Genomic DNA, 15,200 nt, shown 5'->3' on the forward strand with positions numbered 1-15,200 from the left:
AGAGAGAAAACTAAATGAGAGAGGTTTCCTAAATCACGCTGTAAAGGTGATACTACTTTAAAATTCTAATATGAGTATCAAGGCAGCTCCTTCTGTCTTAAATTTGAAAAGTGATTGCTCATTAAGATGCTAGTAGGAAATGTGCTAAATAAAAAAAAAAAATATTTGTTCATATTAATACCTGCCTTGCATCCCATTTTGTTAACAGTTTGTCCAGGCAGCTTGACATGAGAAGCTGACATACCCCTCTTACCTCCCACAGATCCCTCTCATAAAACTGGTTTTTCTTTAGGTCCTGTTTTGCACAATAAGATGACTGATGGAATGTCATGGTGACATTATTGGTTTAATCCATTCCTGATGTCATAACTCAAGTTTATTTAATAGCGAGAGACTGTACAAGAGTTATCCTATGCTGCTTATAGGGGCAATGGACTCCATTCTTTTAAAAAGGATTTTTGAAATATTTTATGACTTTTTTTCTCTTACTGAATTTTTCTGTTTGTTTTGTTGTGCATGTGTGGGTAATCAACACAATGGGATCAAAGAGAGTGAAGATATGGCCACCCATTCATAATTTTTGATAGATTCTTCCCTTAAGTTAGTGCAGGCAGAATGAAAACTAACTGCTAGAAAGCCTGATCTGAGGGTACTTGGAACAGACTAGTTGGACTAATAGTATTGAAGTCCTCAGGTACCAAAGTGCGGTGCTAGGGAAATGTTATGACACACAAGTCTCCAAAATGGCTTAAAACTATGAAGGACTCCACAAGCCCCACTAGATCCCAATGCACAGGATAAAATCAACCATATTCTTATTTTAGAGTTTTCACTAAGTTACTAAACACAGGATGAGGAAAAACAAAATATCCAGGGATCACAGAAATACAGAACAATCCTCAGGGCTGCTAATACAAATACAAACATATACTGAACCAGACCCTCCCTGTTGATTTCTCTTGGAGCCAAAGAAGCCACATCAATTTACAGCACGTGAAAGAGCATCAGGCTGACATAGTTACCTCTCACAAAGAGTTCTGTGGAGCATTTCTCATCACCAGCTGTTACGTAATAGCGAGCATCGTCTGTCATCGAACAGTTGTTGATGAATAAAATTCGCTGGTTACCTTTGTGCTCAAAAATGTATCTGTTTGAACGGGAATGCAGCAAAGAGATGTTAGCAAAACTGCTGGGCCCCTTTTTTTTTATGTAGAAAGTGCTTTAGGGACTATTAGAGGCAAAAATTCTGGGGTTTGCACAGTACTGGAAAAATTGTCCTTAGAAGCAATTTCCGAGTTTCAACAGCGCTATCATAGACTTCTAGCAAAAAGCTGTGGTGTAGAAGGACAATGAGCTCCTTCTGGCTTGTTCCAAAATCCCAGGCTTGGGTGATATGAAAAAAACACAAATTAAAAAAAAAAAAGAAGAGCAGGCATGGAATGATGACAAATAAAATGGAGTCTGAAACTCTAGATGAGTAAAGCTGAAAATAACTAGTAAGAGGACACCATCACTCATTCCAACATTTTTGTGAAGTATAATAATAGCCAAAGTTAAGAAGTTAATATTGTTGGTAGGCCAGATGGCACAGGATATCAGTAATGGGATATGGGGTTTTGGTAATGGAGCCTTTCACCTTTATGTCACTAGTTTAGATCTGCTCCAGGTTTGTAATGACCGAAGCTCATTAACATCTGACAGCTGCTTCAGCAGCCTGGTAGAAATGCACTGGAACACTCAATCCAGGCCCTTCTGCTGGAGAGTTATCCATAGAGCTGCCTGCAAAACAGTTCTGAACTGCTCATGGAAGATAAAGGGGCTAAAGAAACAGTACTCTCTTTATCATCTACTTTTTTGCAAATTATGAAGATTAATCAAAATCCTTCATTGACTTTTGCAGCAACATATTGAAGGAAATCTGCACTTTCTCTCTAAGAAGGCAGTTGTTACTTACTTCTCTTTTTTTTTTTTTTTTTTTTTTTTTTTTTTTTTTTTTTTTTTTTTTTTTTTTTTTTTTTTTTTTTTTTTTTTTTTTTTTTTTTTTTTTTTTTTTTCCCCACGGGGCCAGAGGAAAAAGTTGCTAGGATTTTGTGCTTCTGAGAAATGTTTGAGGAGCATTACATTGTTATGTTACATCATCATTCCGAGCTGTGTCTGACCGTAAAATGGGGTTTTTGGCACTGGGTTGTAAGAGCTGGTTGTGCCCACAGGAGGGACTGGGCTCAACTTCCAGCTATTGCTCTACATATACTCAAATGTCTGCACCTGAAAGGCCACTTCTATGTAAGGTCAGAGAGTAAACCAATTGAGGTGATACAGATGAAGAATCTTGGGTACACTAGACCTGTTGCTCATGACTGATAGAGAACATTGATGACTTCTTTGTGTGAAAGTTAACTGGGTAGTAGAATATACGACAAACCTCACACCCCTTTTGTCAGGTGGTTATGAGCAAGGTGGGTAAGTGCATGATGTCAAACATCTCTCCTCTTAGCACACAATTACTGCAGAAAGATTATGTCCAGCTTTGGACATAGGACTGAAGACAAGTGATTTATTTACTCACAGTGCTTCCTGATTTTTAAAAAACTACTAAGTAGAAAATGGCACTATGGTTTGTTGAGGATTTGCTGAGACAAAGGAGTCGATCTGCATTGCATTTAGCCTACAGTGGACTTTTCTGGGTCATGAGCAATATAGCATCATCTGCATACTCTTCACATCCAGTGAAATTGAGGAATAAAATTACTGCAAACTGAGCAAAGAGAGAGATCTATGCAACACTCTTATAAAGGAAGTACACATGTACCCATTTTATTGCCTACCTATGATAAAATCACTTACTTTGCACTTGGTCGTATTTCTTGGCCATTTTTATACCACTTGAGTTCCACTGTTGGGTCTGCGAGCTCCACCATGAATCTCACTTTACCTCCTTTGTCCACCTGATATGCAGGATCAAGACCTTTGGCAAAAGCTGTTATGGAAGTCAAGTGTTATTATAAAAAAAAAAAGGATTTTTTAGTTATCTTGTTGCAGTATAAAAGTTTCCAATTTATAATAAAGGTGACGTGAGGGGAAAAATGCCCTGCTCTCATCCTTTCACTACTATAGGCATTTTCCCCAGTATCTGGAGCCCCTTCTGTCCACTTAAAAAAATCCTGGTTTACCTGGCAGCTCCATCCTACTCGAAAGGGAATGGGGGAGAGGGGCCAGACAAGCTGTCACAAGTACTGAGAGATGCCTCTTTCCCAGGAAAACATTCAGGCATTTCTATGTCATGCACCTGGGTAGGGAAAGACAGGCCTGAATATCCCCACCTAGTACAGAGTGGAGGGTTTTTAGTACAGCTGGGATTTCCAAGAAATGTAGATTAAGTGCAAAATGAAATTATGAAGAGCAAACGACGTGTTTGGAGTGACCTCTATTTTGAGCAGAAGATATTGATGATAGCACAAGGTCTAATTTCCATATTGCTTGATCAGATAACACCTTACCACACAGCTGAGGGACATTGCTCCAGATGGAACTGGTGTTTGTCAGAGGGAAGGATTCTTTTTGTAAGCACTGAACGGGGCAGTGTGCTTACAGTATCCGCAGCGGAACAAAGCAGCTTTCTAATTAACCCCCTGCAGTAATGAGGCTTGAGTTGTAGTGTGCAAGTTCCCTTGCATGGAAACGAAGCATATTTGGCAATTTAAGGTAGATGGTGGTGTTTGACTAATGAGCATAAGAATATTCTCCCATATCCATACCTGCGCTCTTCTTCACCTCCCTGCGCATCCGCTTCAGGCGCTTCAACATTCCTCTCAGGTCGGTGATACCGTACTGGAAAGCAATCTTCTCATACTCGCTGGGATTCGCATTCTTCAAGAGATCCCACACATCTACCTCAGGTTCTTCCTCTTGTTGTTTAACCTCCCTAACATTAGCAAAATAAAATTATGGGTGAAGAGTTAGCAGTTATCACACCATAAAAATAGGCGGATCTGAGTCTATGGGGAGGCTAGAAATGTTTTGACCAAAATTTGAAGGCTGCCATCTTATTTTTTGATTTCACTCAGAATGAGTGGAACAGCTAAGAATGACATTCACACCTTACTTTACACTTCTTCGAGTGAGAATTTGAATATAAGTTTTAGTTTGGCCTTTGCTGATACAATCAGTTATGAGGATTTTTATACTGTTTCATTGCTTAAAAAAATATTTATGGTTTGAAAAATGTAGTACTATAATAGCATACAGGCTAATCCCACTTCAATCAGTTTTATCTGCTGCAACTTGAGTGGAATCAGTTACAATTTATGATGGCATCTCTGAGAGCTGAGTCTAATCTCTACATGTCATAATTAAGTAAAAATGCTTTCAACCCTGAGTCCCTGTAACTGCTACTTTGGGTCACCAATGAGAGGACATTGGAATACAGGGGAATCTGTGTCTGCTTATAGTTACACCGGTGCTTCTCAGCATTACTTAAAGTTGTCATATGGATAGGAACTGAACATTTCCCCACCAGCTTCGACTTCAAGGATGGATTTGCATCTCAGTCTTAAGAGCAGGAAAAATTTCAGAGACCTGTGTGAGGCACCACCTTTACAGAAGTTTCAATACTGTATTTACTATCTGCAACTCCAGGTTAAGACAACCAATAAAGAGAAGTATGATTATTATCACAATGGCAACCATTAAATGAGAGAACAGTGATGATAATTTTTCAGATTTACAGTTTAGCTCAAAAAAGTGAACTGCTAGAACAATCCTGGAATTGGAGCAGAAATCTATACTTTTATTCCTGTAAATTCACTAGGGTCAGACCAGTATCATTCTGATTTGATCTAGCTGATCTAACAAAATCAGTACTCTTGAGATCAGAGTGAGAAAATAAACTTTTGAGAAATAAAAAAAGGCTGAGCTTTGCAGTGAGACACTGTTAGAGTTGAGTCTGACAGAGGATTTTCTTTGACATATACAGGAATAGCACTAGGGATCCCTGAGAATCCCTATGTTGGATGAGGAACTATGGAAAACCACTTTGCTGTTTAGTCCATGAGGCTTATTAATTTTCATAATACGTCAGAGCTATTTTAAAAAGGAAGAAACCTTCTCCCTGAGGAGTCTTTGAAATACTTTCAGTCTTATCTTAGAATTATTGTTACACAATCTGAGGTATATAATTTCATATTTTGTTCCTGTCACTTTTATCTGCTTTTACCTCATGCTTTCTGGAGGGTGACTATGTGCAGCGAACCCTGCCTTTTCAGTGAGATTCCTTCTGCATGGCAGCAAGTTGAGATCAGCTTGCAAACATATATAAAAGCTGACACACCCCATGGGGTGCATTCTCCCCTTCCAGGGCTGGCCACAAGCCATGCAATGCCCGTGCGTGCTAAGGAGAGGTGATCTCTGTGGGAATTGAGATAATGCACCCCTTTGAATCAGGCAGTGGTTGAGAATGAGGATCAGTTAGATAATCCTGATCTTCAACCAGCTTGAAATGATAATTCCAGGCTCATTTTCCTCTTGCATTACTGGAGAACAAATTTTGACACTTAAAGCAAACCAACTTTGTTCTTATTCCTCAGTAGTTTGTGCTGCAGGTGGGGGGCAAACAGTGCTTGGTATTTTCTAAGCAAACTGACCTCACCACAAGATCACTTTCTGATCTTTACCCTTAAAATGTGCATTTCACTGAAAGATGTACATATTTTTTGGTTTTGTTTTTGTTTTTTTTTAAAAAAAGGACCCAAATGTTTGAATATTTTTGAGATCTTGTTCCTTTTGGAATGTCGTGCCATTACTGATCCATTGCACCGATGAAGCATAACCAGTCACAGAATGGCTTACTGAGATAAGAACTGGTTTTCCTGCCTGCCAAACAGCGTGAAATTGGAAAATAGTATATCAATTCTATGCGTTTAGTTTTTGGTTTGGTTGTTTTGTTGTTTTTTTTTTTTTTTAAAAAAAACATGTTTCAAGCAGTATGCACCAAAGGTGAAAAGTTCTAGGTCTTGGTCATACAACCAAGGGATGCACCTTGGTATAAAAGAGAAGGAATGCACCTCAAACATTGCCTGTTGAAAAAATTGAAATGAAAACATCTGCTTGTCTTCATAATAATGGATGTTAATATCCACAAGCACAGATATTAATATCCACAATGTGGCTTAATTAACTATTTCATTCCATTAAGCTCAGAAATAGGAGGTTGCATTTCAGTGCCTGAAACAAGGAGGTGATGAACCAATTTGACCAATGTCAAATAATGGTGTTTAAAAACTAAACATTTGCTTTATCCATTAACCACACAATAGGTATACTATGTTTATATGGCTATATAGTATTTATCTTACAAAACATATAAGTTACTTGTTAGTGAAGTGATAATGCCTCTTAAATCTTTTTTCTCTTTCCACGGAAAGACCAAGATCTCTTACATACTCTCATGTTGCTAATAAAACACCCCACAGGCAGCCATGAGAACTGGCATGGTAAGTTGTATTAGTATATAAAAAGTCAAACAGAAGATCCTAGTTAGGGATGAGAAGATTAAAAAACCAAAGACCTGGTGGATTGGAATTGGCTCAGGTAATTCTTTCCCTGTGCACTTTTACCTTCAGCTTTTCTTGTTTGCTTTAGTTGCTTAAATGCTATCCTCACCCTCAAAGCCAATGACCCTGCTGTGAACTTCTAATGTAATTAATACTGCATAATGGGTTTTCCTCTTTCAGAGTAAGTGGTAGATGAGAAAAAGGATTTAGTTCCTTTTCCAGTTCTCTATGGTTAATTGCCATTGATTTCCACGGCATATAGAATTTCTGCGATCAATTTTAAAAAATTATGAACTATTTTGTCTTAACCTGGTAAAACACTAAAGTGGGTTTAAGATCTGAAACAGCTGGAGATATAACTATCATAACATCAGATTTTCAAAGCAAACCAGAGAAACAAGTGCCCAAGTTTTTTTCCATCAAAGCATTTAAGTTGAATGAAACATGATTGAGCATTTGTGTGCACATTTTGAAACCAAAAGCTACAAAGAATTAATGCCAATGCCTATGGCTTGAAAACTTGACAGATGACTTTTAATATCAGAATACTTATAAAATCAAATTAAGATGTCCCCAAAGAGGTAAATTTAACCCTTGCAGTTTTTTATTTTTGCACCAGACTCAATTTTCTGAGCTGCTCATCCCTGTGTAGGAAATTTCCCCCCTCTACCTTCCATGCAAACACAAAAGAAATAGCAAGTGAATTAAATGTTATTTGCCTCTTTTGGTTGTGGCTCACGCTTTTTTCCAGTGCACTTAAATCTGAGGTTTCTTTTCTGCACACTTAAAGGTAAAATTAACTCAACATTTGCATATTATAATATGAAAAAAGACAGTTAGAAACATTAAATAATGGTCAGAAAATTCTTAAGAAGTTATTAATGCTACACCTGACTCTTTCTATGTGCGAACCTAATGGTTTGCAATCCACACCTGCTCACTGCATCACTTGGTTCTCACCTACGTTTCAGGAGACCACTAAAGTCAAGTTCTCCTGCATCCTCTTGTCCTTCACCGCTGTTATTAATAGAAAAAGATCAAATCTTTGTTTAATACAGGAAGACTTAGACAACACACATTGGAAACGATCTACACATCTCATATATTCAACACTGTCCAGACACACAAATAATTGTATAAAATCAACACAAACTTGTATCCTTTTTCACATGAACTATGTTTCCGTAGGCACGTGTGAAAAATAACACAAAGGTTTGTATTGTTTCTTATTATACTTTGATGGCAAATTTTTGTAACTGAATACATAAATTTGCCAAGGTTTGTGTTAGATTTCAGTAACACAAACAAATGTGAGCTAGTCAACACAACCAGTTTTGTTTTTCATTTCTGTAGTGAATGTGTATAAAAACAAAGGGCTTGTGCTGATCTTTTGCTATGAATAGAAAACAAAGATTTGCATTGCTTGGTGGTGCTTTTAACAATGCATAGCTGTGTCAAATACTGATTGTAGAGCATTACACTTTACAGCATTATATTTAGATTTAACCTTTCTCTAAATGAAGGGAGGAATCAGTGATAAAAAAGAAGAAACAAGACATTGTACATTTTTACAGATAGAATCACAGTTCTATGAAAGTGCATTTCTTTCTATAAAGTGACCTTAAGCAGGACTACCTTATCATAGAGCAAATATAAACAAAAGAAATGCCCTTAATATTTTTAAAAAGGCCAAAATACTGCAAACCTTAACTTAAATGATGCCAATATTTCATCCAAATTTTGCATGCAAGATATTATTTAGAAAATTAGAAAATACTCAGATATCTTCATCTGCTTGGGCAGAGTAGTTCTTGCAGGTTTCTTTAAATGTGCCAAAGAAAGGAGTGCACCTTGAGTGCAATACCTTTGGTATTTTCTCTTTAAATTAAACCCCTCTAAATAAAAGCAAGTACTTGGGAATGATAGCTTTACTTGTAAATTAACAAAATGCATTCATTTTCTGTTTGTAAAACATTTTCATTCTGAATATGTCTGTATATTTCTTTATATTTCTTTATATATTTCATCACATAAAGATGACATCTATACTGGTTAGAGTTGCCACTTTATCAGAAAGGTAACAAAACTTAAGACACAATGCTTTATCTTACATTCTTTGTAACATAATATATTGTATTATAGATTTAATATGTATAGATGTAATACATTAATGATGACCATTACTGTTTATTGTAAGATAAAATAAAGCCAGATCCTGTCTTCTTGAAATCAAAGTGAATTTTTTCTCTGCTTTTAATCAGTACAGGATTGAGTCCAGGATCTTTCACACTGTAGCTGACAGCTTCCAGGAAACATGCAATAGAATATTTTAGTGAATAAAAGTACATTTTTTAAAACTGCTAAAGAAAAACATATTTAATTACCTTAAATATTCTTTCTTTCCTTAATGCAATGACACTGTAATTTCACAGTAGAGTATTTAATATCATATGTACTATCTATGTGTTGTAATTATTTCATTCTACCCACTCTCAACTACCCCAAATCCCACTTCTTTAATCTGTATTTACAAAACAAGTTTTCCAAAGTACTCGATGCAACTGTCTGATGCAAGTTCTGTGTATGCTACCAGTATCCATTACTGAGGAGCTTCATGGCATCACTGTTTGAAGTTACCTTCTTTTGAAAGCAGATCTGATGTCAATGGATTGAGCAGCTTGGGAAGATTCTATAAAATAATGGTAATTCAAGAATTAAAATCACAATTTGAAATTCATGTAATTTATGTAATCAGTGTAATTAGGAATACGAAATTTGTTCAGTTTCCTGCTAAGTGACCAGAGTTTGTGCTTCCCCTTTAAGTTCTCATTAAGATACTAAGTTCTGATGAAGGTGAAGATGCTCAGTGCTAAGCTAATTGTAATTAATATATTTCTCTAAACTACTTTCTGCAGTTCTGCATAGAAGATGCTTCTCTGATGTTTCTCTCCATTCCCCTTCCTACCTTATACACAGGCTCTGACCTTTTCATCTTCCCATTTTTACGCTCTCTCTCCTGCATGCATCTTGCGCTTTCTCTGTACGCTCAGCATCAGAGGAAAGAGAGTTTCTTCTACAACTACAAACTCACATTGATTCTATGTTCAAGAGGGAATCCTCCTTGTGGTAATTACCCATTTGTGCCAACCTGAATCAGATTAAGTGTTCTGATCCACAGCCAGTGAATGATTGCAGCCAGGCTGCCCTGCCTTGCTGACCTCTGAGTACACACAGGTGTGTATTACACCCTTTGGGTTGTCAGGCACATATCAAATGTCATGTGTGCCAGAGCCTGAATTTAGTTTTACCTGCTAGCTTTTCTAATTTTTTTGATAAATGTCTCACATGCTATCTATCCCAACGTTCATTTAAATAATAAATTAGACATTTAAGAAAATTCTCAGAACTCTATGATAAAAATGTTCACTTTACCATTATTCCATTTAAAGATTCTGAAAAAAAATAAAGTGGTATTTAAAATAAAAAAAAATTAAATTAAAAAAAAAATTTTATAAAATTTTACAGACACAAGTTGAACCTTACCAGTGACTTCAAGGTCAAAAGAGCAGCTATCAAACTTGTCCTTGTAAGATACTTCACAGCGATAGTTCCCTGCATAGTTTTCCTTAGCTTTGATGATATGCATCTCAAATGTGTGAATCTAAAAATCAAACATAATTGTTCATGAATGTGGGAGATACATTTGCACAAACCACAAGTTAAAACATTAGTCTTTCAGTTCTAAACCAGAAACAAGGAATAACTCAAATAATGGGTTCTGAAAAGAATCTGGAACCCAGAAATGGCAACTTTTATTCCCCCATCGCTCCTTGTCCTGCACTGGTAGAGCAGAAAAGCCTGTTTTTGTGCAGGGTCAGAGGTCATCACTGAAATCTGTGTGGGGAAGCCAGGGTTAGAATCCACTGCTCTTGAACTTCTACCTGTTATCTTAAACCAATCTTTAAGCTCTCTTTGGAGATTCGCCCCCATAAGAAGGAAAAGCAAAGACACACCTTAGTGTGACGCTCAAAGGACTCTTTCAGCTGGAGATGCTTCCCCGCCTTACTGGCCAGGTCCATCCACTTTCCTTTAAACCACTTAACGTTTGGCTTTCGGAGAAGATCTTTGGCTTCTACTTTGGCTATAAATGTAATATTCCCACCTTTTAAAAAGAGGAAAGAATAATGCAGCTGTTGAGGAAGATGTGGTTGGTCAGTTACATCTGTACAAGTTTCTTTCACTGCTGTTCCATTCAGTCTCCACGTGCTCTACCACAACACTAAGAGTCAGCTGGAGTGACACACAGGCTCTGCAAGTAGTGCAGTGATACAGACATTAATGATTCTGTGTCTGGAAGCTTTCTGTGCATGTCAGTGGGGAGCTTGAGACACTGAGAAGCAGGATAAATCTGAGGCAAAGCTCCAAGTTCTCGTGAGTGAATTGTTCCTAATATTTGAATTTTCTTGCTCAAAAGAAGTACAGGTTCTTTTGAACCATAGGCTACCATGCAGCTGTAACATAGATAAACTCCAGTCTGGAAAACAAAGCCTGGAGCAATTCATGCCTTTTTTATCATTAATTCTTTAAGCTGAGAAGGTAGAGGAAAGAGTTTTCTCCAAACAGCAAAAAGGGAGTAGTAAATATTATCTCAGTTTTGAAAAGACCACTGCACAGCCCCTCTTGAGTTTCCATCCTAACATTCATCTGTAAGAGAATACAACCAACTCCTTATATTTATTTTCTAAATAAATCCTCCTCAAATCCCCTTTTCTACTCAGAAACTGACAAAAAAAACAGGCATGAAAAAAAATCCCAAGATTTGCCCCCATCTTTGTGCACCTAGTGAAATAACAGGCGTATTAAGTAGCCTACATTGAACTTATCATCATTACTACTAGGAGTGGCTCCCTTAGCATGGCTCAGGAGTGCAGTTTGGGAGTGAACCTCCTAATTACCCCCATTTACTGTATTGTAGTTCACAACATAGAAAGTCCTCCCAGTGCTTGAACTGGATTCCTCTGGGGTGAAATTAAAACCAAATATGTGCTCTGGGAGTTTACCACCTGTGCTCCAACTGCTAATATGTATGTAGACCACTGGACCAAACCAAAGCCAGTCCAGAGCAAGTCCTCCAGAATGGTCACAGTGGGCAGCTGCTGCCATGAGGCTACTTGCTAATTTATGCAGAGCTGTAGGGTATCTGTCAACCTCTAAGGCATGCTGCAGATCTTTGGGAAGATCTTCCTGATATATCAGTAAGAGTACAGCCAACAATGTCACAGTAACCACTGTTTTATCCAGAAACTACACCTCTTACCGTTGTGCTCAGCAAACTATTAGATTTTGAGCTTGTATTGAATTAAACAATTGGGGTTTGCTTCTCTCTGCATGGGCCTTTTTTTCCTTCAGGGTGGAGTTCACACCCAGCTAAAGCCAGTGGCAGCACTTGCAGCTGAGGGCAGAAGCTGAGTGTCACAGGAATGACACCTACCATTCCCAGCTCTGCCTCAACCCCTGTCTCTCTGGGAGCGGTTTTTAATTTTGTTTCTAAGCACTTACCGACACTCACTGTACCACTCTGAGGTTTTTCGACGAATAAAGTAGATCTTTGGGAGTCATCTCGTTTTTCTGACTCTTCTGGAGCTCCTTCTCCAAGAGACCATACTGAGATGCAGAGAAAGGGGGAAATATCAATCATCTGCGTGTATTTTACTTCTTCCAAAGTACACTTACCTGAACTTACTAAACTCTCTAGCCCTATCACCTCTCTCTTCAGATGTCCTGAAAGATATGTAAGTTTTTGTTCACACTGACATCCATTGCTTGGCTATCACATTGTGTACAGCTCCTTCAAGAACACTACCTCTGTGGTGAGAGAAAATGAAACTATCAGGGAGGAAGAGAGGGGAACCTGATCAGCCAAGATGGGTAATGAGCAACTTGAGCATTCAACCATGAGTGCTTTACAGAGATGATGTACAAAGGTCAGCTCTTTGTTTTTCAGAAGAGGTGGAGGTTCTGAAAACACAAACAGCTACAAGACAAAAAAACCCACGTACAAAAACCCCACATTGTGGGTCTCTCTCAAATGAGGTCAATTGTACAAGCTGGTTCTTCCTCTTTGTCTATAAAATAGGACAGGTATGAAGCTTACTTCTGAACTTTGTTCTCTTCTACTGATGTCTTTGAGCAGAATCTTCTGTATTTTAAGTAGAGTTCTCTGTATTTTAGAATTCTCTGTATTTTTAATCTCTTGAGTCTTTATGCAGAATTCACTGTCCCTGTCCCTTCCTTTGATCTCTGCTGCAGATGGAACCTGATGGTATCATTCTCACCTTTAACCCCTCTTTTGAATGTAAGAAGATGCTATGAGGCACGTTAAGCAGCTTTTGGTCAATGTTTATGGGATGCTTTTGTATTTTACTGCCTGCTTGGCAATTGTCTGAGAAGATCACATCTTTAGCACTTAACCTGGGATTTTGTGCATCCTAAACTGGACTTTACTCAAAACTGAGTAGGAGGCATCTCCTCAAATGACCACCGGAAACCCCCGAAGAGGCCCACGCAGGCACAGAGACGCATAAGGTTGCGCAACAACTAAACGATTATGCAAAAGGCAGGCAGTAGCTATATATTAGATAGGCAGGTTTATGTAGATTTCAATGTTTAAATTCTGTTGCTTTTTACTCCTTGGTGTGCTCTTTTTGTTGACTTGCACTCCAAATGCCACATCTCCTTTTTGTGAGGAGTTACCTCCAGTGCACAGGGGAAACTGAGTGCTGTCATGGTGGTACTGAAGAGCAGGGCAAATGTGGAAAGGCACAGCTGTACTTAATAAAGGCCATCTGTCTCTTTTAAAACAGAGGTGCCTCTCCCTTGTTTTCCTTCAATTGTTTCAAAAGTGAAGTTAGCTTTCTATAGTTCATATGATGCTCATTTAGTTTTGGTTTCCTAACTAACATGAGTGAGGAACCAGTCACACAACACTTCCCACTTGGTCAAATCCTGGTCTTGAAATTAAAAGTTCCTTTCCCTTCTCAGTATTTTTTTGTAGAAACTCATTTACCAGAAGTCAGAATTGTCTTTCTATTATATAGAGATTACTGCTGTGGGAACCTTTTTAACTCATAAAAATTTCTATCACAAATGCAACACAACTCATCACAACCATGAGAAAATGCAACCAAACTGTTTTTATTATCCTAAAGTCTATTAGGAATTTAAAAAAAGGTACAGAAATTCTAGATAACTTTGCTATAAAATCTTTGTCCTACAGTCTTTGAGTCAGTATTAGGTGGTGTGCCCATATGTCTGCTTGTACAATATCTCTCATAGGTAAAGACATTCATGTATATACACATGTATATACACATATATACACATACATGAAAACATACATACACATACAAGAAATCATGTAGACATAAATGAACACAAATATATATAGACACTTATCTATATATACTCTCTCTATAGTATAAATGTTTAGATTATGCCAGTATTACATGATAGCATATGGAAACAATGTAAGAGCAAGTGAAGGTTACTGGTGAGAACGGAATGAAGTGATGATGCTCAGTATAAGACCTGGTCACGTGCAGTAACAAACCTAACACACCACGGGGTGAAATGGAAAAAGGATATTAATAAATAGAAAAAGAATATTAATAAATGGAAAAAGAATATTAATAAATGGAAAAAGAATATTAATGAATGGGAAAAGCATACATAGAGTCATTAATTTGGTGCCACATAGAAGAACACCTAAATATTACCATCACCTATAGATATTACCATTTTCTTAATTATTAAACAAACAGAACAGAAGGCAGGTTTGACGCTGGTGGAAGGGGCTGGCATAGGCGGCTATGCCAGGTCTATAACCATGGTTGAAGTACCTGCTGCTCAATTTGTTCCAGAGGCTGCAAATCCTGAAACCACAAAAGTGGGTGTAGTATGCGTTACCTGCCAGGGTAGGAAGAAAGAGGTTATGATTTTGCTAAGTTTTCCCCACTGTCCTTTGAGGTGTGAGCAGAAGCCGTTCTCTTACAGTCTCCTGGGACCCGTGTTTGGGATTCAGGTAAGCCACTGTCACCCTGTAGGCTGAGGAGGAATGGAACAGCTATGTATCTATCTATACAGAAATAGATATAGATAGATAGGTATGTATGTATGTGTAAAATACTGGTGCATGTCCTGTCCTGTCCAGAAAGGCTTTCTCTTATTCCTGGTTTAGCTGCTAGAAACCTACTTGCTCTGCTCCTTAGAAGCGTTTGAACAGTTATAGTTTGCCACTGTCTAAACAATGAAAATAAAATAAAGTATTATCTTTACGAAATTAAGAATAACTAATATTTTTAATATGTCATTTTGGAGTCTTCCATCATGTTTTTCAGGACGTCTCACCTGAATCTTTTCTTTCCGCTGGCTTAGACATCCCATCTGAAAGGGAAGAGCAATTTAGGTGATACCAGCTCAGAGATCATAGCTTAATGACCTCAGATCATTATGATTTCAAGAACACTGATTCTTCATGAAAGACAGACTAAATGTTTAGGACCATATCCATGAGAAACTACTTGAATACCAGAAAGAAATGAACTGCTAAGAAAAAAACCCAGAAATCTTCCCCCTTTTTCTCTAGGAACTCTA

At 37.7% G+C, this 15,200-nt stretch overlaps 1 protein-coding gene across 2 annotated transcripts in view; it reads right to left on the reverse strand.

Annotated features, from left to right (window-relative positions):
* MYBPC1 (myosin binding protein C, slow type) overlaps window positions 1–15,200 on the reverse strand; it is a 75,455-nt gene that overhangs the window by 29,373 nt on the left and 30,882 nt on the right. The window contains exons 5-13 of one of the 2 annotated variants that reach the window (XM_027881144.1): window positions 14,955–14,990; window positions 12,108–12,212; window positions 10,562–10,710; window positions 10,092–10,209; window positions 9,186–9,237; window positions 7,509–7,565; window positions 3,756–3,922; window positions 2,845–2,977; window positions 1,023–1,147 (exon numbers count right to left, since the gene is read on the reverse strand). In XM_027881144.1, the coding sequence (XP_027736945.1) occupies window positions 1,023–1,147; window positions 2,845–2,977; window positions 3,756–3,922; window positions 7,509–7,565; window positions 9,186–9,237; window positions 10,092–10,209; window positions 10,562–10,710; window positions 12,108–12,212; window positions 14,955–14,990 (942 nt within the window). The remainder of the gene's footprint in view (window positions 1–1,022; window positions 1,148–2,844; window positions 2,978–3,755; window positions 3,923–7,508; window positions 7,566–9,185; window positions 9,238–10,091; window positions 10,210–10,561; window positions 10,711–12,107; window positions 12,213–14,954; window positions 14,991–15,200) is intronic. The other variant, XM_027881143.1, reaches the window with a different exon arrangement.

The sequence above is a fragment of the Empidonax traillii genome, unplaced genomic scaffold, assembly GCF_003031625.1.
Source record: "Empidonax traillii isolate 1590-97213 ecotype Southwest subspecies unplaced genomic scaffold, ASM303162v1 scaffold84:size2688230, whole genome shotgun sequence".
NCBI lineage: Eukaryota > Metazoa > Chordata > Aves > Passeriformes > Tyrannidae > Empidonax > Empidonax traillii.